General features: G+C 34.1%; 1 protein-coding gene across 18 annotated transcripts in view; it reads left to right on the top strand.

The window, feature by feature from the left end:
• The window catches only part of LOC106868936 (paired box protein Pax-5), a 704900-nt gene that overhangs the window by 644044 nt on the left and 33475 nt on the right, over positions 1–27381 (top strand). For 11 of the 18 annotated variants that reach the window (XM_089353975.1, XM_089353976.1, XM_089353982.1 and 8 more), the window contains 2 exons: positions 11467–11519; positions 16985–17246. In XM_089353975.1, coding sequence (XP_089210101.1) covers positions 11467–11519; positions 16985–17246 — 315 coding nt within the window. The remainder of the gene's footprint in view (positions 1–11466; positions 11520–16984; positions 17247–27381) is intronic. The other 7 variants (XM_089353977.1, XM_089353979.1, XM_089353986.1 and 4 more) reach the window with 1 other exon arrangement.

Raw genomic sequence — 27381 nt, forward strand, 5'->3', positions numbered from 1 at the left:
ACATCCATTTAAAACAAATGGAAATACACATTGAATATACAGTAAATCTAGATAATATTTGGAACGTCTTTTGATCATAGATCTCTTAGATCAGATCTAATCTTATGTTTAAAAATGGCAACAAGAAGCAGTAGACAAGCGAATAAGGGACCAACTACTTAGCCCGCTAGATAATGCAACCACATTTTCTTCAAACCGTACTCTGTCGTCTTTTATAGAGAAAAGTGGAGAATGCATTGGCTAGTATTGGATACACAATATACACTAAACAGAAGACTGGAATGTCTACCTAAATAACTGAAAGGATGGGGTGTTCATTTGAGATTGACTGTAATACCTTCGGGATCATATTGACTTTCAATAGGCTCAGCTGGAAAGATCTAGTATAAAGGATATTTGATAAGCTACTGCTTATTAATTTGCACATTGCACTCTATCTAGTGACTGGTAGAGATTTGTTTATTTTCTACTTATTTGGTATATGGACAAAAATTATAATTCTTGTTGCTCTTAAGCTCACGTAACCCAAGTCCTATAGACCTATAACCAAAGGCGTTCCAGCTATGACCACGCAGGGTATTTTGGGGGATTACATTATCCATTGCACTTTTCCTAGATAGGGTTTGGTCTGATGGATAATTAGTCGCTCTCGTTGACTTGAGTAACTGATATTTACTATCCAGAATCTATGATGACTGTAGTTTGCAAAACTGTTCTTTCTTTCTTTCTTTCTTTCTTTCTTCGTTTTTTGTCTTTGATAATCTCATTTGTATAGAAGATTATAGTTATTTAAAAAATATACTGAGAAAGAAATATGGTACTAATTCTTATCAAACTCCGCCCATCAAATTTTTTCTGAACTTCATCATGGAATATATACGAAACGGTTCTTAAATTATGTGTGTGTGTGTGTGTGTGTGTGCATGCATGTATATTTTATGATGCGTGTAATACAAATAATAGTACTCTGTGCATGGTGTATGTATGCATACATTCTCATGCATGTGGTTTTTATTTTATTGTTTATATACTTATTCATTTATTTATTTCAAGTCCTATTGCTTTTATGAACCTGTTTGTACTGCTGTCGAAAATATGCTATGGATGAGCGCTTACTTAAGAAGCACAACTTAATTTTATACCCCCATAAGAACTGCCAGCAACAACTTTGCACGTGCCTTCCATCCAAGCGTGATTGAAATCGCCTAATTCGTATAAACAGCTGAAATCTCTCTATTTCCACCCACTAAACTTTCGTAGTTTCAGTCGAAAATAAAGAATGGAAAGAAAAAAAGAAAAAAAGAATATTGAATCGATTTTCATTTAATTTAATAAATTGATTTAATGATTGATTTATTTTTTAATTATAATTTTTTCTGGTTAGTGGAAAAATTCGACTCCTAAATTTACATTAAAAAAATGCAGCCACTGTTTCTGTCTGACTGACGTTTCATAGTTTAGTTAACATATATGTATTTATTCATCTATTTATTTAGAATTCTTATCTATCTATCTATCTATCTATCTATCTATCTATCTATCTATCTGTCTGTCTGGCTTTCTGTCTATCTGTCTTTCTGTCTGTCTGTCTATCTATCTATCTATCTATCTATCTATCTATCTATCTATCTATCTATCTATCTATCTATCTATCTATCTATTTATCTATCTGATATGTGTACAAGTTACACTGCGGGAATTTTTCTTTATCATTAGTAGTTGATTTGACATCACCGTGATTTAGGTATTTTTCGACAGTATCATCTCTTTCCTTCACACGATGTTGAAAGCAGCATGACGCTATTGGGGCATGTCTTAGTGTTAAGAATGTATTCAACTCAACTTGAATAAATTATAAACAATTGAGGAAATATGAAACCATAATATATAAATCTCTGTTGCGTGTGCGTAGAGCGAAATATTCTATCATGGAGATGCCTGACAATTTAAGACTCAAGTAATAGTGGTGGTGGTGGTGGTGATAATACACTGCCTTGAGAATTTCACGCACAAATAAAAAGCGGTATATAGCTTCCTGTTTTTAGTTTCTGCTTGTTTCTCCAAACCTTTCTGTGTGTCACACTGTTTTCTAGATTTGTTTTTCTACTTCTCAGTGTTTTGGCCTATTCTCTTCATTCTTTTTATCTCTCATCCCATATTTTATTACTTATAACTTTTCAATTTAATTTTGTTTTATAAATTTCTAAAATTTAAGTTCTCTTTTTGTCTATTGATATTATTGCGGATATTATATGGGTGACTTTTCTGCATACAAGGTATAATCACCTGTAGGCTCCACCTTATACAATTATTTTTACTGTAGTCTCGACTTCTTTGGGAGTGAGCGAAAATACAAAGAAGTACATTGTATGTATGTGTATGCGTGTATAAGTGCAAAAAAGGTGTTTTTAGATGCCTCTTCACTGTTAAAAGTAATTTAGATGCTCGATTAATGGATTCAATAACTTGTGTACTAGACTAATAAATATTGGATTTCATATATTTGACTAAAGACTCTTGAAAGTATTGCTCCATCATGGCCGCTTTCTAATGACTAAAATCTTTTATATATGAACAAAGCTTTTGCCTCGTATACGTTACGAGATTGTGCAATTAATAAGAAAATTAATTGTTATTGAAATTAGAAAGAAAAAATTAGCAAAGTACTTAACAGTTCTTCCCATGGAAGCGTTTCTTTCATTAATTAAGAATATAACGAATTGATTATATTACATTAAGCAATATGATTAAATACGAGCGAAATATTTCCTGCTTAACGTTAAGGGAATTTTCCCTTTTCCCGTTAAAACTTAAAATATGTCATTAAAGTGAAAATATTAATAATTCATGCTATTTTATTTTTCATGATTTTTTCTTTTCGGAAGAGGAAGAAATTAATTAAAAGAAAAGCATTTAGAATATATATCTTTCAAAGCTGTAAGATACGATTGTGTAACATTAGTATCCGGAAATGGCAATATTGCTAATGATTTCCATATGTTGATTAACAAACTTTAGATCTTAAAAAAAATCCTCTCAGCCAACATCTTTTCTGCTAAGGAACATCACACGAAAAACAAAATTAAGCATACACCTAATGCTCTTACATTGATTGATAAGTGTTTGATTCAATTAATGTAAAGATCATGAAAAATTATGTCCTTACATTTTTTTTTCAAACTGGGGCCTCTCGAAACAGTTTACTCATCAGCAGCCCGTTTCGTTAAGAATGTTTTCACATTGTTTAACGTCTGGTGATATTACACACTTAGCTTCTACCATAGCCTTGGATTGATAGAAGCCGTTTTGGTGAAATTTGGTAACCAGAAACTATGCAGAAGCTCATCGGATTAGATTACTTGCACATTTTTTATTCATTGGACGTAAACTAGTCTGGTCGCATTGTTTAGCACTACCTCTCAATCCTTGGACACATTTAGTAGATTCTACTCTGATACAAATATTTGGACCAGATTCCCTTTCTTTTTCTCTCCGTTAACCTCGGAATTATCCTCCCCCCCCCCAAAAAAAAAAAAATTTGTGCTACACCCTTTCTTCCTGTGTTGAATCTATAGCCCTTATCCCAACCTCTCAGCCTCCTAAATATAAAAAAAGTAAGCCTTAATATAATTAGATTCGCGATTGAACAAATATAATTCAATTAATGACACAGAAAGAAACAATGGCATATCAGCGAGATTTGAACTCAGAACATAGGCGGACATAACTCATACAACATCATATCTATACAGCAGAAAACCTTTTGTCCCACTCTCTAACTGATTCTGCCAATCCATTACCCTTCTCAAATTGATAACTATAATAAAAGAATATTAATATGAGAGATTATAGTTATAGTGATAATGATAATGATGATGTTGATAGCATTCATAAAAATAAAGATTCTCGTAATAACAAAGGTCTATTTTGGTTTATAATCGCTATTTTATAGACATGAGTATCGTATATATGCTGTTCATTAGAATTTACAGCTCCTTTAGATCAACCATACATGAAAACCATTTCAGACATTTTGTCGACTCGTTCAAGATCAATATAAAATTAGATTTTATTTATAAAGTCTTCATCTTTTCTCAGATTTCATAAAAGTCGAAAAGGAAATTAGCAACAACGTTAATAAATACGAGTAGAACAAAAATGGTGAAGAAATGAACATTTTCATCAAATAATTGTGTAATATTTACTGAGCTGTTGCTTTGTTTTAAAATTGATAGTTCTATGTGTGGATGTATGTGTATGTGTATTTCGTATGTGGCAACGAGTTGAAATGTGAAGAATGAAAAAGCTTTGAGGTTTGAAATTAACTTACACATACGTGCGCGCGCGCGTACTTAAAATTGATAGCTGTGTGTGTGTGTGTGTGTTGTAACGAACTGAAATACAAAGAATGAAGAGCTTTGAGGTAACCTTATTTTCATGTACATGAATATACGCATACATATAGAGCAGTATGTTTGAGTTTATTAATGTTCAAAATATATCTAACCAGTAAAAGAAAATGACGGATGTAGGGGCAGGAGGTTCAAGGATGGAAAATACCTTCTTGATTAAATATTACGAGTTTCTTACTCTATGAAAGGAAGAGAGATATCTTGAGAAATGCATTACCAACGGAAGAACGGACTGCTCTATAAAAGTAAAAGGAAGGAGTGTGGGTGTATGTGTTTGTAAGCATATGTGCGCGGGTATTATATATGTGCGTGTGTAAATACATATATGTACGTGTGTATGTATATATATATATATATATATATATATATATATATATAAATCTGTGTGCACATACACGGATGTAAATATATATAAGTACGTGTGTATGTATGTATGTATATATAAATCTATGTATATGCGTATATACTCTATGTAAATATATGTATATCTGTTTGTGTGTATTACACATGTCACGCATACATGCATTCACCCCTCCACACACACACAGATATTTATAAATATATGTAGCAGTGTTGTACCGAAATTAATGCAAAAGTGAGCATAACTCTTTTCATTAACTGGCGTAAGTCGTTCAAATTGCTCATATTCCTAGAGTAAGTGTTCTATGAAAATGTACTCCTCCATATATTCTCAATAACAAATGATGCATTCGTGCCATCATTGAACTCAACAATTCAGGTGTGCATTACTGTACCCACTTCTTCACGCCTACTCTCATCTTGTCGGTGTCATTAAATTGTTGTTCACGAACACTGCCCTTCATTGGACCGAACAGGTGGAAGATGAATGGCACCAGATATGGTGGCTGAGGGAATCATCGGCCTGTCACATTTGCCAATTGTCTGTTTATTATTATATATATGTGTGGTCACATATTGTTATGAAGAATGAGGATTTTTTTAAAGATTCTTTTTCGGTCTCTGCCTCCTAATAGCTTTTACCAGTTTTTTCGGATTCTCTTATTTAAGATCCTATTCGCGGTACAAGCATAGTAAGAAAATTAAGGAGAATGGAAGCCTCTGTCATCCCTTCCAAAAGAGTCACCAGAACTTTCTCTGCCTATCTCAGGTCTTAAATAGCTTACGTTATGGAAAGAGGCGCAACTGAATTTCGTTTACAAGCATTCCATGCATTATATGTATATGTTAAAGATAGAATCACTTTTATCGCCTGCTACCTGATCTGGAAAAATGTATTTTCCCGGGCTTCAAACGCTTCCAACAATTCAGAGCAGACTTTCACCATTCTCCCCTTCAAGTCGCCTGTCAACTGCCGAGGTGCTCACTTTACACATTTTCCAATACCCATAGTCTTCCACTATCTTTTGCAACGTATTGAGACCAGACTTCAGCAGTGCAGCAAAGTCAGCCATTGTGACTCATCTGTCAGCGCGAATCAATTCGCCCACACGTTCGGTCTCACTCCGCATGGAGGCTGGCTATTTTTAAAACTTCTTCATCCATCTGTGCACATTCGTCTTGTCAGTGGTGTCATCTCCGTAAACAACCTGTATCCTTCTATGGATGTCGGAGAAGCTGCATCTTTCCTTCGGCAAGAATTCAATGACCTCATACTACTTCTTGAATCCATTATTTGCCAGGGATGAAGAAGAAAAAGGAAGAAAAGTTATTATAGATCATGGGTTACCCTACCAACATGTGTAATTAAAACAACCTGTTTCGTTGATCGGATCAACCGGAACCCTCATTACCAGTTATGTCATATATATATATATATATATATATATAATATTCTACTTACAAACTTCGGTCGCAAACACATTGTCTCACTTTCGATTTCACTTCATATCTTATTGGGCAGTCATTTTCGTCTATATCTTCAGAAGAAGCAGTAGGTTGTGAATAGAACTTGGTTATCTGTCCGACAACAGGTCATATATATACATGTGCCTGAGACCGCGTTTATGTGGAAAAATAAAAGTATTTTTTAAAAACTACGTAACTTAGTGACCATAGAAATACAAATAAGTAATTGTTTCGATATGGTCGCATGAATTATTGATGCCGATGGTCAAACATGGCTGCTGCCTGAGAAATGAAACCAATATCAACATAAAGAATATAAATCGCGGGATGTGTGCCAGCTGATCATTTAACAGTTTCTTTTCGGAAAAAACATTCCGGATAAGAAGTGGAGCGAAGTAAATGGGGGAAGAAACCCAATTTACCATTGAAGATCTTTACAACTGAAGCAGTTTTCATCAACAGCATTATAATTTGACTTGATGGCGCGGAGGGTAATAAAATGAGAATAAAAATAATAATTGAGGTTACCTTGGTGGTCTTCAGACTGTTAATGTTGCATGTAAGAATATTCATTTTAGTTTTCAAATGTATACAGTGTTGGTTTGTTTTAATGAGCTATCTTATCACTTTTGTCTTTCTGTTATATATATCCCTCCTATATTTTCTTTGTCACTAAGGTATATATTAATTTATCACTGACTATGATATACAAAAAACACGATGGCTACAGATTAACAATCTTTGATTGTAGGTCTTCCCCCTCGAATCGGCTTACAATCAAAAGTTGCCAAGGGCCGAACCATTCCTGCTTTATAAACTTTTAGGAACAATGTTTCGTAGACCACATTATGGAAGATATAGCGTTGTGTTGCGAAGGAAATGTTGGTGTTATTTCTAGCAATTTTAGCGACCACGTAATAGCATATTTACTTGTATGTTGTTTGCTGGCATACTAACTGCCCTAACGCTCAGATAATAGTTTCCTTTGTAATAATAATGTTGTGGGTGCATGCATGCGTACGTGTGCATGTGGTTGGCGAAATAGTGGAAAAGCTCTCATAAATAAAAATGTAGCTACTGGGATTAAACTACGATATTGCTTCATTTAACTCTATTTAATTATCGAATCTATAAACAATTTAGTGATATCAATAATGAATTGTTTGGACGCCGAGCTAGAGAGAAGTGGTAGGGTATGGCGTGGTATCGTGTAGTGAGAGACTGATTTTGTGCTCAGTTAGCTGCTTCAAGTATTGTGAATCTGACCTGTTACCATGTCCAATTAGAGGATCCCAACCCTTACGTCTCTTCATATGTAGCCCCAAATGCCACGCCTACATATTCCTTTATTATTATTAATTTTATTTTATTTTGTTTTCTTTTGAAAACGGCGGCAACTTAGATGACTCTAACATGCAAAACAATCGTAATATATCATCAAATATTATCTTGCACGCGATTTTATCGTACAACATTAGTAGTTGAGATCAGTTTACAGATCTTTAAATGATGTATTTCTTCACCTTCTTTGTTGTGCTTGCTGTAATTGTTTATTTTGCTTTTTTGTTTGTTATTCTGTTATCTATTCCTGTTTTTCTTTATTTCTTTATTAATTTCATTAAGGAAAAATGATCTTTACATACTTGTCATTCTCTCAGTTTCTTTCTTACTCTTCGCATATCTATCTATCTATCTATCTATCTATCTATCTATCTATCTATCTGTCTGTCTGTCTGTCTGTCTGTCTGTCTGTCTGTATGTCTTCTTAGTCATAGCTTCTTCCATAAAACCCGATCTTCTCATTATCTGTGTGCCCCTTTCTTGAATTATTGCTTTGATCACCAATCCTACCTACTCTCTCTCTCTCTCTCTCTCTCTCTCTCTCTCTCTCTCTCTCTCTCTCTCTCCCCCTCTCTCTCTTTCATTTCTCTTTACTTCAATTGCACCCCACTCTGTCAACAAAATAGTATTTGTTTCCTCTACCAATAACAACTACACTTTTACCGCTTTACTATTCTATAATTTTCTTTCCCAGTTTCCCTCTCTCACGCATTTTTAAAGGCCTTTCTTTTCAAAAAGTGCATCAGCATTTCATAAGATCAAATCCACCTGAATTAAACGCTGTATAATAAGTGATCCACTAGATTAATGGAGTCGGTGACAAAAAAAAAAGAAAAAAATTATTGGAATGCCCTCAGTCTCTATTTTATCTTCCTTCGTGAAATTTTATAAATTTTAAATTTCGAACGCATCACATTTTTAACAATGTGATTGACAAAAATAAAGTTTTGGAATGAACAGTTTCAACCAAACTATATTTGCTATACTGCTATACGTGTCCTTAGCCTCTTTGTGATATCCCACTAATTTTGTAGTATTTTTGCAACGCGAGCATTTTGTCTCTAAGGTCACTTTGCTATGGCTGTAGCACTATGCGAAAATGGAGTTCTATATGTTTTAAGTATACGGCGATGACAAACTCACATGCCGAAATTTTCTTTAACTATTTCCACTTTTCTTGTTTTGTCCTGGAGTAAGTTTTCTATCATGTTTTGTGATGTCCTCTCCATGGTTTAATCAATACATCATTAATCTTTAAAATAAAAATGTTTCTATTGCTTTCTATGTATCATATCAAAAAATACCGTGTGGTCTAGAATGGTGGTATCGCCACACTCGCCTTCCTTCTTGAATCCAATTTTAGCTTTATGAATTGTAATAGATCTCACGTTACTCCCATATTACTTAGGTGTCCTTGGAAATAAATTACGTGTTCAGGAATATATTAAATTTCTTTCCTTTTACTCGATGTATATTAGAAATAGAAATTAAAACTAAAACAAGTCGAAAAATTAAATAAAAGAAAAAACAAAAACTAGTCTCACTGAATTACAAATGCTTCAAAATTTTCAGCAATTAACCTTTTTCGGCGTTTGCTTTTTGTTTTGTTTTTAAATTCAATTTGAGAATGTTTCACTACTTTCCACCCTCTTATTTCAATGAGTGATTTACAATATTTAAGCGAAAATTTATTGCATACATCAAAGCTGCGGACATGTTAGTGTGTGTATTTATTTCAGTTTGCTATTCTTTCTAATCACGTTTGGTAAGTGTTAAAATGGTGGGTGGATACACACACACATACATACATACATACATACATATCATTTTAGTGTTCAATTTTACGTAGAAAACACTTTAGAAATATCTTCCACAAATGATTACAAATTAAGCAATTGGAAGCTGAAAAGTTTACTAATAGAGTATCAGACGACCTGGATCAATTCACGCCATATTTAAAAGAGTAAATGTGAAATCGAATTCATAACATTTGTATAGGGCAAAGTATAATTATGTGAGGTGTTGTCATTATTATTATTAAGGCGGCGAGCCGGCAGAATCGGCATCACACCGCAACAAAATACTTAGCAGTATTTCCTCCGTCTTAACGTTCTGAGTTCAAACTCCGGCGAGGAGGTCTTTGCCTTTCCTCCTTACGGGGTCGATAAACTATGTACCAGTTGAGGTCTGGGATCGATGTCATCTACTCAACCCCTCTCTCAAATTTTCAGGCCTTGTGCTTATAGTAGAAAGGATTATTATAAGGAACATTGTCCCACTGCCTTCTTCCTTCTTTTGACTGGAAGGAGCAGGCAGTTTTCTCTGTGAAAATTAAAACTGGATTTATCGAACTTACTTTGTGAAATGAGGGAGAGAGTTTTACTGCTTTTATTGCAGTCGCATTTATCTTATTGACTTCCTACAAAAGTAAAAGAAATGTTGAGAGACTTTTCTTGAACGCTGAAATCTGCTGAAGGATACCCGAGACCTAAACCTTTTCACCTTTTTTTATATCCAACTCTTGATTTCCATCCTTAATACTATCACACTTAAGAAATCTTTATCTTCCTACTGGTAATTATAATGACTTTTTTTTTTATTAAACTGTAGGTTAACATTTATTCTAAGAGCTTAACACTGTATCATCGGTTTTAAAGAGTAACAGGTTACATCTGAGATTGGATCGTATTTTGAGTGGCTACTATACACTGTAATACTGTGCTGAGTTATCTTTTCATTTTCATAGAGTTGAAGTGCAGTGAGTGGATTGATCAGAGCCAATAGATTTACTGAATCTTTAGAGTTCTAAAAAAGTGCATTGCACTGCTTGTCTTGAATCACTACGTTCTGAATTCAAACCCCGCTGAAACTAATTTTCTCTACCAAACTTTTGGAGTTGATAAACTAAATGATCAGTTAAGTACTAGGATTCATATAATTCAATGTTACCCTCCGCCATATTTAAGGCCTTCTGCCTATGGAAGAAATCAATATTATTATTAGTAGTAGTAGCAAGAAATTATTACTATGATGATTATTATTATTAGTAGTAGTGGTATTAGTTCGAACGTTGTTATTCAATAAATAGTTGATTTACTATGAAAATTGTATATGAACAAATATCGTATAGTTGTTCACATACAATTTGTTCTTCAGTCCAGCCAGTCCAGGCACGGTTACTGCTGGTAAATAAATAGATTGGCGCCTTGACGGAATAATGTTCGCCGTGGTTCAATGCAGTCAGAAATCACCTCGTTTCGGTTTAAAATTTACCGACCTCGTTCCTCGTAATATTGCTGGCTCCACAGTGTCTGAACACTCGCCCTTATTTTTCCTCCTTCCATTTAAACTGCGTGGGAGAATCTTTCTGGAAAGTATTTTTTAAAATTAACTAATTCTCTGCTAGCAAAGTCACACTTGAATCTACCTCTCTAACTATCTAGCCATACAATTAACTAATTTATATAATTATAATTTGTTTGCTCGGCATTTCAGTATCCAAAGCACTAGTGTCTCACACTACAATTCCTAAATTCATTATTTAATCGTGTTTTTATATATTACTTTACTTGATATCATATATCAATACATGGCTTATATTTACTCATAAATACTGTCAATATATTCTCCACTTGTGCCTCTATAAGAAATCAATAAATCCAAATATGGACGAGTGCCGTAATATAATGACATATTCACGATTCTGTTTCGATTCGGTCCTTGAGTTGAATGATTTCATCCCCCAATTTGTGTGTAATGACCCCAAAAGAGGCATTAACGTCACACAATCTCATTTCCTATACTACCTACTTGTTAATATACAACTTTGTAGAATACATGAATATTGTTTTGTTCTAAACATGTATTTTTCTTTTCTGTTTTACAGTGCCAAATGGCCATACAGATGTGGAAAATCGAACAGACGCACAAAACGACCAGGTAATGTTAATATTTGTATATTTATAATAAACCGTATTTTGGAGTAATAGTATCAGTAATTACCGGTTTAGAACTAACCAGTCACAATCTCAACGCATTTACCATAACGACAATATGAAGAAAATGTCTGTGTAACCTGGACAGAACAAACGTGACGAAGGAGTTTCGTTCAAAAGTACTGGTTCATAACATTTCTTGTCACGCATTTTAAAACACACACACACACACCCATGTATGCCGAGTTCCACCCTGTTTCCGCCGACCACAACCCCCAGTTAATCCAAGTCTATATTAGAACACATGCCCATGGTACCGCGTAGTACTCTCGAACACAGGACTATAACGACTGTGAAATGACTCTCAGGCGTGTATGAGATTAGCAACTTATCTTTCTTTAAAAACTACACAAATTTGGGTCATAGAAATAAAACGGAGTTCCTGTGGATTTTTAGCCCCAAATCAACAATCGTATGATTAAAGGCATCTCAAGATTGACCATATTGTCTTATATTCGCTCAGATGTAGTTTGGTTAAGATTGCAATATCGAATGACTCCGTTTTGTAAAAAAACATTGGCATGAATTATGGAAAATTCGGCTGCTATTGCTGGCATGTGTAGTGACTAGGGATAGTATATGCTTGTGTTAGCCAAAAGTCAGTGCTGTGATCGAACACCCTACAATCAAAATGATGACCATCTTTAAGACAGATTTGGCTACCATTTCTAGCAGGCGAAGCTTGTTATTTTAACTGTAACAAGATCTTCTGGCATTGAAACAATACTTTTTTTCTTTTATTTCTTTATTTTGATTTTTTTTTGAAATATGAAAATATGAAAGAATGTTATTGAAAGTGAGAGATGTTGACTGTCTCAATCAACCGGCAAGTCATGACAGCAAGAAAGTATTTTAATTAAAAATCCTTAATTTATTTATTCTTTGCGGTCGTCTTGATGTTATCATCGTCATTATTATCATTATTATTATTACTACTACTATTATCATTATTATTATTATTATTATTATTATTATTATTATTATTACTACTACTATTATCATTATTATTATTATTATTATTATTATTATTATTATTATTATTATTATTATTGCTGTTGTTGTTGTTATGTTCAAACTATGCAGCAAGAACTATTTGTAGCTTGAAATTGGACGAGGCCGCAAATGTCTCTTTGTTGAATTGAACTTCAATAATTTTGTGGGAGGAGAAGATATGAATTAACCTCTTCAATTTCCATTGATTTTTTTTTCGGTGAAACAACAACAACTGCAACAACAACCAGTAGCAATAATAACAAAAGCTAAAATAATGATGTTATGGCGTAGAAAACACGAATAATTCTTTAACTGACCTTAGGTCTAACTTGTCTTTTTTCAGAACGAAGCATCTGTATGTAGAAAAATAGGGAGAAAAAAAGTCCCGCCTCTTTTTTATTATATTAATGATATTAGCGAGATAACGTAAAACAAGGAGGACAAAGACACCACCCACAGTTACTAGGATGTGCCCTCTCTTATTTTTGCGTTTGTTTTGCTGCTTTTCTTTTATTTCGTCCCACCCAAACATTCTTTCTCTATATTATTGTTGGTTGCCCATCTCAGTACTAGATGTGGTAATTCCATTGATGGCGCTCTTCGAGAAAGAAAAACCACACACACAAACCTATACACAAACAAACAAAAAAACAAGAAAAAACCCTTTGCACTGTAAAAGCATCAAGAGTCGTTTCGCTCTTTTGACCTCCTCCTCGCAATCCTCAACATCTCTCATTCCCCCACCCACCCATTATACTCTATCACTTCTTCACTTGCACTACCACCCCAACTCCACCACCACTACCACCACCACCACCATCCGCACCACTATTACCACCATCACCTCCGCACACACAGCTCTTTCCACTTCGGTTTGTCTTTATAGTTGGTCTGTGTTCTGGAACTATGAACGATTTAACAAAGAATTACCGATTGATACATCCTTTTGGTTAGGATTTCATCAAATTTAGCCAAAAATAAATAAATAAACAATAAATAAATAAAAATAACAGCCAAAGAAAGAAGAAAAAAGAAGGAACAAGAATACCAATGAATTTTCGCGTCTCTTTATTATGTTTTTGTACGTTTATATACTTTGTATTATTTATTTTATTTTATTTTCATTATTCGTTATTTGGTAATTCCATTTAGATGTGACTCAAAGACCTTTTAATGCATTTTCTCCTCCTCTTTCTGTCCTTTCCCCCCTTAATTTCATTTATATATTTATTTATTTATATATTTCGTTATTCTTTTCCTTCTCATAGCTTTTGAGTCTTTCTAATCAAGGAGCAAAGAGCGGCGATCGAATTGAACATAGATTCGATTGATTACCATTATTTGTGGTTGTTGTTGTTGTTGTTGTTGTTGTTGTTGCTGCTGCTAGTTCACTATTGACTGCCGATATAGCATCGAACTAACTCTTTCATTACATTTAGATTATGTGTGCTTCTCTCTTCGTTACAAGCCGATCCATTCACTGGCATTCACCATTCTGTCTCTTTCGTACACACACACACACAAACACACACGTGTGTATATATATATATATATATATATATATATATATATATATATATATATATATATATATATACATGTGTGTGTGTGTGTGTGTGTGTGCGCGTGTATATACACACATTTGTGTGTGTTTATATGTTTATATACATGTTTGTATGTATGTATTATGTATATGTATGAAAAATCAGAATTCGAGTAACTCTTCTGAATCTCTCACACATCTCGCTCATTCAGTCTCTGTCTCTCAGACTAATGTCTCTCTTTACGGTTCTTCCCTATTTTTTTCCATCTTTCTTACTATTAAATGCTACGCTCTACCTCCAATACGCACACACATACACTCTTACTCCTCTCTCTCTCTCTCTCTCTCTCTCTCTCTCTCTCTCTCTCTCTCTCACACACACACATAACTTACCTTCTCACTCATATTTCTAACTTTCTCTAACTTTCACTCTATCTGCTTCTGTTTTTTCTTTTTCTGGCTCTGCATCTTAATCTTCTCTTTCTGATTTGCCATTCATTTGCCTATGTTTCACCCTATACTCTATTTGCCTATTAACTCTCTATCTAAACATTATTTGTCCTTCTTCCTTCGTCTCTCACTTACTTTCATTTTCCTCTTCATTCTTTTCTACGTTCTTTGTCTCCCAATACTCTTTTCAAACTTTTCTCTTGTCTTTCCCTTGCTCTCTCCTGCTCTCTTTTTTCTTTTCACTTTCTGTCTCTAACACCACCGCTACCTCCACTCTTTTTTGAATTTCCGGAGTCTCTCCACATTTCCGTCTCTCTCTTCCTTTCTTTGCCAGTTGTAGCCCACTCTAATTTCAACCTATTCTGCACGGCGGATGTTTGGTCCATCAATAGAAACGCAACCGTTCTTTTGACATCATAATTTCCCTTTTCTCTCTTTCTCATACGTTCTACTCTCCCCGCTCCCCCTCTTTCTCACTCATTACTCACCCTTCATCCCTCATCTCCTTTATTCAATATGACTTCTATTCTAACCACTGCACTACACTTTCTCATTTACTCTCATATGCATTCTCTTTTTCCTTTCTGTTCTTCTAACGCATTCTTTTTGATACGCTGGACTCCATTTTGACTTCAAATACAACAAATCTTTTGCTACCTACGTTGTTATTTCAGTTGCACTTTACTATTTACCCTTTCTTCTCTTATTGAGTTGCGTGTTCAGTAAACCTTTTGTTTGTGCTTGCAACCATTGTGCAAATTCGCACTAGGCGTAGTCTGATTGTTACAAAATGAAGTCAAACCGGTTATCAAATTTAGTTTCTTGACACAACCGACAAAAACAAGCAAACAAAGCTCAACACAATCATTCAATAAAACGAAAAATCCTGATGTTACATATCTGTGTAATAATTAAACGTCAATTTCTACACAATCATTCAAAGAGATATGAGTGAAACGAGCTATAAAACATTTTGAAGTTTGGATATAGTTTAAAGAATAATTCCTTACAATGGTACCAGGCCACTAATTTTTTAAGAAGTGTGTGTATAAGTAATTAAATCTAACCGACAGTCTGACTGGTACTGGAAGATTCAAAGCATAATTGACGTCGGCGGAATTTCAATTCAGAATATAAAAAAGGATGCAATTACATAGCATGATGTATTTTAGCCCTGCACTCTAAGGTTTCTGTCGATGTACTACCATGATAATGATGAAGACAGTGATTCTTGTTATGTTTCTACAGGGCCAGCAATTTTAGGAGGATAAGGTTAATCGATGAAATCGAAGCCATTACTTGAATGGTATCAATCAACGGATCTGTTGATGTCCATGGTGCCCTTCGTACTTCCGGGGTTGATAATATACTGCACTAGTAAAGAACTGGAGACGATGTAATCGACTAACTGCTTCCTCTGGAAAATTGCTGGCCTGGGGCCTAAATTAGAGCAAAATGTATCGTTGGAGCGTGAGATAAAAATGACTTCCATGTTTCTTATGGCTTTTTACATCATTGTTGTATTTTTATGTTTCGATTTTAACTAGCACATATAATTAAGCACGAGGTACGTTCTTTCTGTACAGAGTGTATAATGCTTTTGAGAAACGCAAACACACACACACACACACACACACACACACACACACACACACACACACACACACACACACACACACACACACACACACACACTTATATTGTTTTATCCTCTTACATACAGGTCTTTATTTTTACTCCAATTTAAAATCTGTTATTTACCCGCAATGTTATATTCTGAAGCGTTTGCATATGTGCATGTATCAAAGCATCCAGTCAGTACATGAAGTAAAATGCTACACCATACACAAAAATTAGATACGATCATTCGAAATAGGCGTATAATAGAAGACTAAATCATGCATTTTGCTAGCTGTTTCTTATTTTTTGAGATAAGTGCCCAAAATTATGGTGGCTCTGAGAGAAATGCCAAAACAATCGAAACCGTTTCAGAATTTCTAGCACAACAGGATTTCTAAGTATAGCAGACAGTTATTTTTTTTTTTTTACTACGAATTTCACGTTAACAATTTTTGTGCAATAAATAAGTTTCTGATGATTGTTTTTACACACAGCACAATGCAACACGCTATAAAACAGTGGAATGTAGTATGAGGGAGATTTTGTCTACTATTTCTTGCCAGTTGAGTGACAATGTGAATGAAAGCTCTGTCGATAACATCACATGCTTTGATATAAAGCAAACATGAATATCACCAATGTTCCTTTAGTAAGCACTAAATAACGAAGTGATGATAAGAATAATGAAGCAACTGAACGCCATTTCATATGGATGTTGCAAACAGAAATGTGATAGATTTTGAAGCTGCTAACATATATTCTTATCACTTTTAATGGTATTTCATTATTTCAATGTTTTTCAGCAGATGATATACTCTCCAGAACATCATATAGTACCAACTAAACTCTCTCGCATTGACGCAAGCTCAAGAGAATTGAACTCAAACGGCCAGAATTATTCGGTTTATCCAGCACCTTTCAACACTTTTGTCACAAATACCTCAGCAAACGATGGACAAAAAGAATATCAAAGTATCAAACAAGAAATACCATTACCTGGGTCCTTGACCTCACCCGGCGGCGGCGTTGAAGCACACACAGGTTCCAATTACAGCCCTCCTGTTGGTATGTACAGCAAACTTTTCACTTTTCTAGCATAGGGACGCGAAAGCGACAACAATAACGAAAAGTAATCTCTCCAATAACAGTTCTTTCTTTTTTTTTCAATCCAAAATCTTGTAGATCTTTGTCGCATAGTCTGCTTCGAAAGCAACCATTTATGTAACATTTATGTATTGCCTAACATTTATGTATTGGCTTGGTGATGTCAGTAGTATGAATTAATCCTACACCCACCTCGTTTGCATTACTGAATATAAAATCTTTAATCACCAATAATTCCTACCGAAAATCCCTCCGTTAGAACCATGCTACAGCAGTGACCGTGACCACAAAATATTCTTTCGGGAAATATGTACCTAGATACTGCAGATTACTTTTTTCGTTTGCTTGTATGTAACTGATTTAATTCTATTATGTATATTCCAAAGTCAATTATTATATTCTTTGAACGAGTTACTTTTTTCCTTCTTTCTATTCTTCTTCTTCCCCAAAGACAAATATATCTATGCATTATGACTTCTCTCTATTTTATAAATTTCTAAACAATTTTTCTTCCAAGTTTAACTGTTTTTGCTTTACTTTCTACCATAATTGTATCATAATTTATAGCTTTCTCTGCTTTTATAATTACTTCATTCCGTGGAGTGTTGTTGAATAAGTTAAGGGTATTTCAATATATTCTTGTAATCCATTTTTCTTCGAAAACAAGACCTTCTAAAATCCTAAGCCGCTGGAACACAGCGAATGATTTCGTCTTAATAAAGCAATTTAAAACGAGAATAAACTAAAATGATCTTTGGTCGAATGTGATTAAAAAAAGAATGCACTGAAATCTTACGTCATTACTGTACTTCTTCAAGCTGCAGCGTATTGTTCGACTTAAGGCTGCACCACATCTTATCACCCAGCAGTGATTGAATATTTCTATAATTTTTTTTACACAAAATAGCTAAAATGTATGACTGACTATAATAAAATTTGATCTCTTACGGTGGAGAACTGGCTTGAGTAAAGCATTCAGTATACTCTCTGCTCTTAGAAGGGAACAATACGGTTGGAAATTAATGAATACGTTTGTAGGGTAACATACTGAAAAATGAAGCTTCTTATTGTAGAATAGGTGCATATGAAAAAATCTAATTTCTCATTAAAGAATATCAATAAATGAACATATATTTATGCGTGCTCATACAATTGTACATATCAGAAAATCTATTGAGTAACAATAGTTTTGAGTGTTCCAAATTGTTTCACAGCAAGATTTTACATATCTTATTGGAGGATAATGAAATAATGTCACCTATCTTTAAAAAATAAACAGAGCTGTTTTTGGTTAATGGAATCCCTGGCAGGTGAAACTTTAACGTCAATCTGATTAGCTTACAACTTCTTAAAGCTACTTCTTTTTCTCGTTACTCCGTTTTAAAATTATATCTTTTTCTCTCTCCTATTCTTGCCTCTTTTCTTTCCGAGCTATTCTTCTCAAATAATACAACATTGCTAAAAATGTTTTCTATTTATTTGCGAACAACAAAGTTTCAGCTACAGGGATTTCTTAAATCAAATTAACGCAGCAGGCCTGTAACTACACATTACAAACTAATCTAACACGAAAACATAATCTTCTCTTTCTTCTTCTTGTCCTTGTTATTTAATGTGCTTTTTCACATGCATGCTATTTATTTTTCAAAGTGTGGGAGTATATTAGTCATGGAATACATTCAAGTAGACTTCTCGCCTAGAGATACGAGACCGTTTCGGGCAAAGTTTCATCTAATAATACCACTCTATATTTTCTGAAGTAATTAGATTTATTTTCTTGACTACATCTTTTTCAAATTGCAGTAGTTGTCATTATTATTGACGGAGTCGTGAGCAAGGTAGAACAAACAATCTATCGATGGTTAGTAGTTCGCGACATAGCTTCAATTCCTTAGCGATAACAAGTTACTTCTTGTGCACCGATTGTATAGTCGGAAAAAGCGCTTAGCTAATAACATAGCACTTTCTTGGGTTTCTCTTCAGTAAACCTTACTGCATTCAGTTTACTTGGCTTTTGGGAATACCAGATATACCTTTTGGAGGTACCAGATATAAGAAACTTGTCAAACTGGAAGCAGATCCACTCTAATGTCATCGAGTATCAAGAGTAACTTTTTTTTAATGTTAATGATGCTGCTGCTGATATATATATAGATACAATGGAACGGTTTAATGAAGTAATGCATTTGTTCTTGTTCTTTCCAAACTATTTTATTAATACTAATTAGTCATCTTCTATTTTAATCTATTTACAAAAAAAAAAAAAGCAAGAATTATATCTTACATAGCACCACCCTCAAGCTACATAAATGTACCCTGCATTAACCCGTTCCTCAAAATAATTAAGTGAGCCTCTGGAATTTAACAGTTTTCATTTTGATTTCTTGAAAGTGTTGAAACTGAATTAGTAATGAGCTTCGTGGCAGATTAAAAGGAATAAAGAAGCAGCAACAAAAATTAGTGTGATGATAGCGTTAACACCAAATGTTTGACGCAAAAAAAAAAAAGATAAAGAAAATAGTTTTAAAAAATTGCCAGACATATGGTGATGGGTTAAACAGTTAGATTGAGAATATGAGAGAGGAGGGTGTTGTGGTGGGAGACACAACAAGTACATTAAACTTTGCTTTTTTATTTTAAGCAATTAAAACATACGGGAATATAATCTTTTGAAAAATCAGACTCATAAAAAGATGAAATTCATTTGATGCAAACTTTATGGCACAAAAATAAATGATAAAAGATGTTTATAATTAAAACACAAGGTGGTGTAGATAGCCAAATATTTCAGCGCTTGTCAAGTTTGTTATGAAAACTTTTTGCGTTCAAATTCCACCGGGACCAACTTTGAATTAAATCCTGCTGGGTTCAATAAAATGAATAGTCGAAGCATCCTCTGCTGGTCTCTGTCCTTCCTTATTTAATAATTACAACAATAATTAACAGATATCTATTCATCAATAATGATTATTGTTGATGGTGAGTGCCATAAAGGAAATTGTTTGAGGGAATTGGATGTGATTTCTTAATGGTTATAAAACCACTCCCTTTTGAAAATGCATCATCTATTATAAGAAATCAATAGTTATGATTCCGTGTAGGATGGAAGATTAAAAGTCTAAATCGATCAGACTATTTCATATAATTGTTTCTATTTCTACTATACGTATATTCTTCGGTGGTACATATCTGTATCCTTTGAATTGAACTTGCAATCTTTATTAGGGTTACATAAATTTTAGAGGAGTTACATATCGATTGTTATAGTAAACTAACATTTTTCTCTTTTGGCTCTAATCTGGTAAATCCCTGAAAATGAGAGCGATTTTACAGTCAATTGTTCAACGAAGATGTTGATCTTGGCTCGAATTTTCATCGTTTTCTTTGCAAGTAATATTGAATGTAAAGTCTCTGAAGCTTGATAACCACATAGCTTTTGCAGACAACTTAGAAAATAGAACTGTAGAAACGAGTTACTATTAAATAAATTCTGACGAAAGCGGTGTAGATTATTTACACGATAAGAATGGCAATAATGTGTGTTTAAGTTTATTTCCTAACCTAAAGAGTCTTCTTGTCAAATAAGAGCAAGATAAAGGAGTAGTAAGTTTTGGCAATATCAGAAATTATCTTTCAAAATTACATTCGTGACCTTGATGTGTCTTTGTAGAAAATCGTATAATTGTTCGCAAATGATACTGTATCGAGTTGCGGATGTTCAGATGTGGGATCTTAACACTACATTTCGCCACCTTCAGTGTTACAGTTTCTGTACATTTCTAATAAACATTTCTTGAATTTGTAAATATGTGACTTCTTTAACAGCCCGAATATGTATAAGAATATTATCTCTTGATCTCGTTTCTCCTGCTGAGTTTCGGTGCCAAAGTAAGTGGCAGAAAGAACTATTTGTGATCTTTTGATATGTTACAAATTTAGTAATAATTTTACCTTTTACTCAAGAATGAGAGCATGGTGAATAAATATTCCCTGAGCGATTTCGGAAGACAAAAATTCTTTATGCTTACCAGTAATTTGGCAACCCACACACAATCTTTATAGCAGTTGAAATGATTTGCTGTTGTTAAGCCCCAGATCTATGATACAAGACATTCTAATAAACATTGTAACTCGAATCTATTCTGTCATTTAGATGGTACAGTAAAATATGAAAGACATTTGAATACCATTTAGAAGGTTGAGCGGCTTTGAGGAAGTTTCTTCGGAAGGATAGGTCATTGCAAAGATTTTATGAACAAAATATATTTTTGAAAAAGAGTATTTCTGAAGATAACCTGCTCTTTACTTCTGATGAACAGTAATTCTAACATATTCTATAGTCATGGTTTTGTTGCTTTCATCAGCCAACTGATGTTTTGCAAACAACTTGCACATGTAAGTGCTCCCAGTCGAAAGCTCTGCATACCGGATGCCAGCAAGTGTATGGGGCCATCAGGAGAGAATGCGTTTCGGAGCCTACCTCTCGACGGCATCATTGCACACTCACTGATATGAGAACCAGCTTGCTAGATCAACTAGTTATCAAATAAAGCTCAATATTCTAGACATCGCTCGTCGTCTCTTTGTAACCAAATCTAGTGGCTAGCCTTTCCCACTGTGGAAAATACTTCGCTTTCCAGCCTGCGTCTTCACATTCCGCGAGGAGGTTTACATAGCGGTCAATCTTTTGAGCCCGAGCGGCGTCCATTTTGACTTCATGAGGAATCGTTAACTCGACTAGATTCACCACTTTCTTTCACACCACATCATAATATCCAGTTTTTCGCAACTGGAAAGGGAAAGAATCCCTGTCACCCTGCTAAATCTGTAGCCACCTGCCAATAGTCGCTCCACTTTCCATCACTCACAGGAAGTTTCTTCTTATAACGGATCCGCTGTTCTGGGCACACGAAGATAACGAAATCTCTGATTGTTTCTTTTTCATCGGCTTTTCTCTGTTGATGAGAGCAATTTGGTTCTTTATAGCATTGAAGATAACCTTAAGGACCAGGTTGTGTCCCCATGTATATCTATGCAATGCTAATGAATAGTTGGAAAGAATATGTTACAGTGTTCCGGCCTTTCCGCATTTGCATATATCATTCTCTGAGGCGTTCCAGATTTGTAGGCAAGACACAATGTGAACGAATCAGAAAACGTAGCCCAGATGTAGTCCCCCGCCATATCTTATTCCAACTTATTTTTCTCTCAGCAACATTTTCCTTCCATCTCGGCATCTGTTCTTGTTGGATCAAATGAAGCTCTCTTCTCTCTGTTTCCCTTGTTTTGACACTGTTGTTAACGGCAGATCTGCGTTCGCTCCGCATCATACTTGCAAACGGCCTGAACCAATCTGCGCCGAAACCAAGTCCCTTCCGATGAATTTGCGTTGCGCCCACCATATTTCGGTGTTTAAGAGATGACAGAATGTCACTAGCCTCTGCCTCTGCTTTCCACTTTTGGCCGTTTTTACATCTGGTGGATTATGCCTGATTTCTATGTTCTTCGACTCTCTCAGCATCATCACCGTTCGTACCTTCCCTAGTTTACAAATTTCGATTATTTGATGCCTGTGGTAACTACAACGAGCCTCTTTCAAGATAGAGAGTTGAACTGTTCGATATCCGAGGTAGGCCAAACCAAGACACATTGATACTATCAAAATAAGTCTTCATTAACGGTACCCAGAAGACAATCCTATGACAAAAGAAAGACACGGTGAAGTACCGGGGTTGATTTAATCGATTAACTTCTCCCTAAAAACTTGCTGGCCTTGTGCCTAAATTAGAAACACTCATTTATTACGATTTCTGCTTTATTTTAAATCACATTATGCAATCTGAAAGTAAGAAATATGATTTGGATAATGTGTCCCGGACTCACTAAGTGAGAAATATAAAAAAAGCAAGATAGTCATGGCTGGAATGGCTTTTATCAAAGCTGATTTGAGGCTAAATAACAACCCCAAAGAATTATCTAGCTGTCTGTCACTAGAATCAAATTCCTCTTTCATTTTCTTGGCAGCCAAAGATATTTTGGTGTCAGAACAAGTAGCAAATGATCTTCTCCTGTTTGGCGGAAGTGAGAATAATATACTGACAGTCCACTTCGTCGGGTGGTCGCTCGGCCAAGTCAGTTGTTGTTCATTATTTCATTCTTAATGATTTTAACAGACTTTCCTGAAGCTGAAAATCTTTTCTATTAGGTAGGAATCCTTACATACAGATATAGCAAGTGCCCTTCCTTTTATTCTCTATGGCCTGTCTGTTGGCGGTTAGATGTGTTGACTGGGCGGAGGGGTGGACGGACAGTCGATGTGTAGTTAGACGAGGTAAATAAATACTGGCGAAGTAGTCATTTGATATATATAGGAAAATATATGTACATGTTATATATTACATTGTATATGCTGTATATATATATATATATATATATATATAAATATATACGTGTGTGTGTGAGATGTGTGCGTGTATACACACATATATATAAGGTAAATTATATATATACATGCATCTTACTACAACCGTGTAATGTAGAGTGTGCGTGTGTGTGTGTACACAAACACACACACACACACACACACTCTCTATATTACACGCTTGTAGTAAGATGTAAGTCATCTCTACATCAAAAAGACGACTATTGATTCGAAATGCAGTGAAGCGTAACTTCTACAGCAGTGCCAGATCCATCAACTTGCAGATCAGGGACATTGAAGTAAAAAGAGAAAAAATTCCCTCACCGCTCCCTCTCCCAAAAACAAAATTAAAGAGAAACACCTAACAACAAAAATTACTCAGAAAAGAAATAGGTTCCTCTTTATCCATCCCCTTTGTGGTTTTTGGATGTACCATAATACATGGCACCAGAGTCTCCTCTGGGAGTCCTTATATCTTCAAGACTTTAAAATTATTTTTTTCATTTCCTTCTCACTTTTCTCGTCGTTTGTTTAAAATTTGGTTCTTTGTTTGTCTTTCCTTCATTTTGGAGCGATGCGGCATCTTTCTACTTTTCTATCCCGATTTCTTATATGTCATGATGAACATAAACATAGGTTTAAAGAGAAAGAACGGGGAAGGTGTGTTGAGCATCCTTGAATATGATGTGTTTGTATCGCACGTTTTACATTTTAAGCGCATGCGCTTAAAATAGAAAGGCATTTTTGTAGTTTAATTACGTGTGTGTGTGCGTGTGTGTTTCTGTGCTTTGGAATGAAGAGTACATGGCTTAAATTGTTTCATTTATGAAAGTGCAGGAAAGACAAATTGTTTATACAACGCTTTATGAAGAAAAATACTTTGGCCTAATTTGGAGGAGAGCTTACAATAGTGAATTGCATGGAAAGCTTAACCAATATTCTTTTCTCATCACAATAGTTTTAATACTAATGTTGATATTGATAGTTGGGTGGTATTCTATTTCGGAATGAATTTTGCAGATGTTCTCGAATACTAGAGAATAAATAGTTCCCTCAGAATTAACTCGAATTATTTTATTTTGTATACTTGTATTTGTGTGCGCACGCGCGTGATTGAAAAAGTGTGTGTGTGTGCGTGAAAGAGAGAGAGAGAGAGAGAGAGAGAGAGAGAGAGAGAGAATTTTACAACCAATCCCGAAACAATTTACAATTAATTTCAGTAATCAAAATTCCTTTGATCCAGTTGCCATCACCACCATAATTTAGAGATAAATACATTGTTATATGGGTCACATTATTTTATCATTCTGCTGTATAATTTTTGTATTTATATTCGTAACCTTGAATGCACAATCATCATTTCAAGTGAGGCGGGGAATGCATGAAGAATAAAACACAAATATATGGGGGTGTAAATAATAACATCAGAATTCTTTTTTAAATATTGAAAGAAGCATGGTTTTATTAATATTATCATAATTATTTGTGCTAGCTATGAGTAGAATCCTTAACGTAGTTATTTGAAGCACTAACATTGCTCAATCTACTGATACAAATATTTTTACAGCAAAAATAATTTTATTTTACGTTCGAAAAAAAAATCAACAAAAATGACGCAAAAAGAATTCTTTCGAACAAAGTATCAATATACTTTATAAATACTTGTTGTTGTGTGTTGTTGAATTAAAAAGCAAAATTCATCCAATTTTATGTTTTCTGTTTAAGCATGTATTTATAAGGAGTAAAGTATTTACATCAAAAAATGCATGCTTATACATTCATTCTAAACTTGAGTATAAAGACTCTTGGGTAAAAACTGAACAATGAAACAATCATTAATTTCTAAAATTTACATATTAAATTCGCCAAACTTCGAAATTTAAAAGAAAAAAAATCCAGCCTACCATTCTTGTCTTGTAAAAATATTCAAATGAGTTATTCAGCGACCCATGAAAGCTATAATGATTATGCTAATTAAATAAATGATTGAATTCAAAGAATAATGCATAATTTATTAATATTATAAAACAGTAAGTAGTTAAGCTTGTAACTGATGTGCACCATTCATTATATCATATACAAATTGATATTAGATGATACTTGAGTTGAGAAGATAAATTCAAAATGGTTGTCATATTTTAAACTACATATTATTTGTGTTTTATTTTATTTTATGTAATTTAGAATATAAAAGATTTCTCTCTTAACCGGAGAAAGATGTTTTAAATATCATCCCAAAATGTCTTTGAGATAGATTTAACAAATATAAATATCAGCTCTGCCTTATTTCGTGCAAGGATTGCATATCAGAGCTTGTTTCTTAGCCAAATACAAATATGCCTTTGTGTAGGAAACAAGATCTCGTTACCATGAAGCTATTACATTTAAGTCTAGTTATCAGATAAGTTTTATAATGAATTACAAAAGTGATATGGACAAATTTATTTTAAACATGTTTCTTGACTGTTTTTTGCCCAAGAGTGTACATTGTTCGTAAACTTATGATTATTTCCTTTCTGACTAAAGAAAATTAAAGAAGCAATTGATGTAGTATACGAAATCAAAACTGAGATCTCTATTCACCTAAATTCCTTCTTGAAATAATGTTACAATGTTACGTAGAAAGTCAGAAAGGTAATATCTTCGTTGTGTTAGTTTGTCTTTTAGTCATGTTTGGGTTATCGTCCTTTTTAAAGGTTAGTGCTTTGATACCTCAATGATTGCTACATAAACAATATTTTCAAATCTAACAAGTTAGGATGTTTTTGTTGTCTTTTTAAATGCATTTTTTCGAGTTTCCTTTGATAATCTTATTATTCCAGCAGATAACAGAGTAGTATCCAAAATTAGATTTAGAACACATCATTATCATATATCCATACGAATGATGAATCCTACCCGATGAAACATCAAAAGTCTCCTCTTTCTCACGCCAAATTTACTTTGCGAAATATTTTCCAATTTAGTCTATTATTAGTTTCGTCAAATTCTATTCACGGATTCACATAGTTGTTAATGAATGAATTGTAAAGGAGAACACTTATAGACAAGTACTTAAAGTTACCTTTTTCTTTTTAGTCGCGGCATTTCCTGACTCACTAAACTCTGTTAGTCTACCTGTTGCGTTCATTTAGCATTCGTGTACACAAAATATTACTTGTAATATTGTTAAAAATAGGTTCTTTTATATTGATATGCAATAGCAAAATAGCATATGTAGCACTGCTGCGAAGTGAAACTTGCATGAATGTATCCTAATTTTGGGGTAAATTTTTTGGTTCTCATAACTGTTCGTTCAGTTCACTGCTGTCATAAGCCGAAAGAAATAGCCATTTACAAGATGGGTAATGTGTTTTAATTTATGCATACAGAATATTAAATTGCATTTAACTGTTAAATTACAATTTCCAAATCACTAAAATACGAGCCGACAGGAGAGTGTTTGCATGGTTGCTAAAAATAAGGCCAAATACATCTCAAATTGCACTAAATTATCTTAGAAAAAGGACACATTGATTAATGTAGAACTAAACACACCCTACTAGAATAGAAGATGGTGTGTCATGGTATTAATGTCCTTGATCAAAGGTTTGCTGGGGAAGAGATATCTAGAGGACTAAATGACAACTAGTACTCCAACACAATAATGTGTGCGCGTGTGTTGCATGTCAGTAT

Source organism: Octopus bimaculoides, chromosome 6, assembly GCF_046866305.1.
Source record: "Octopus bimaculoides isolate indiv1 chromosome 6, ASM4686630v1, whole genome shotgun sequence".
Lineage (NCBI taxonomy): Eukaryota > Metazoa > Mollusca > Cephalopoda > Octopoda > Octopodidae > Octopus > Octopus bimaculoides.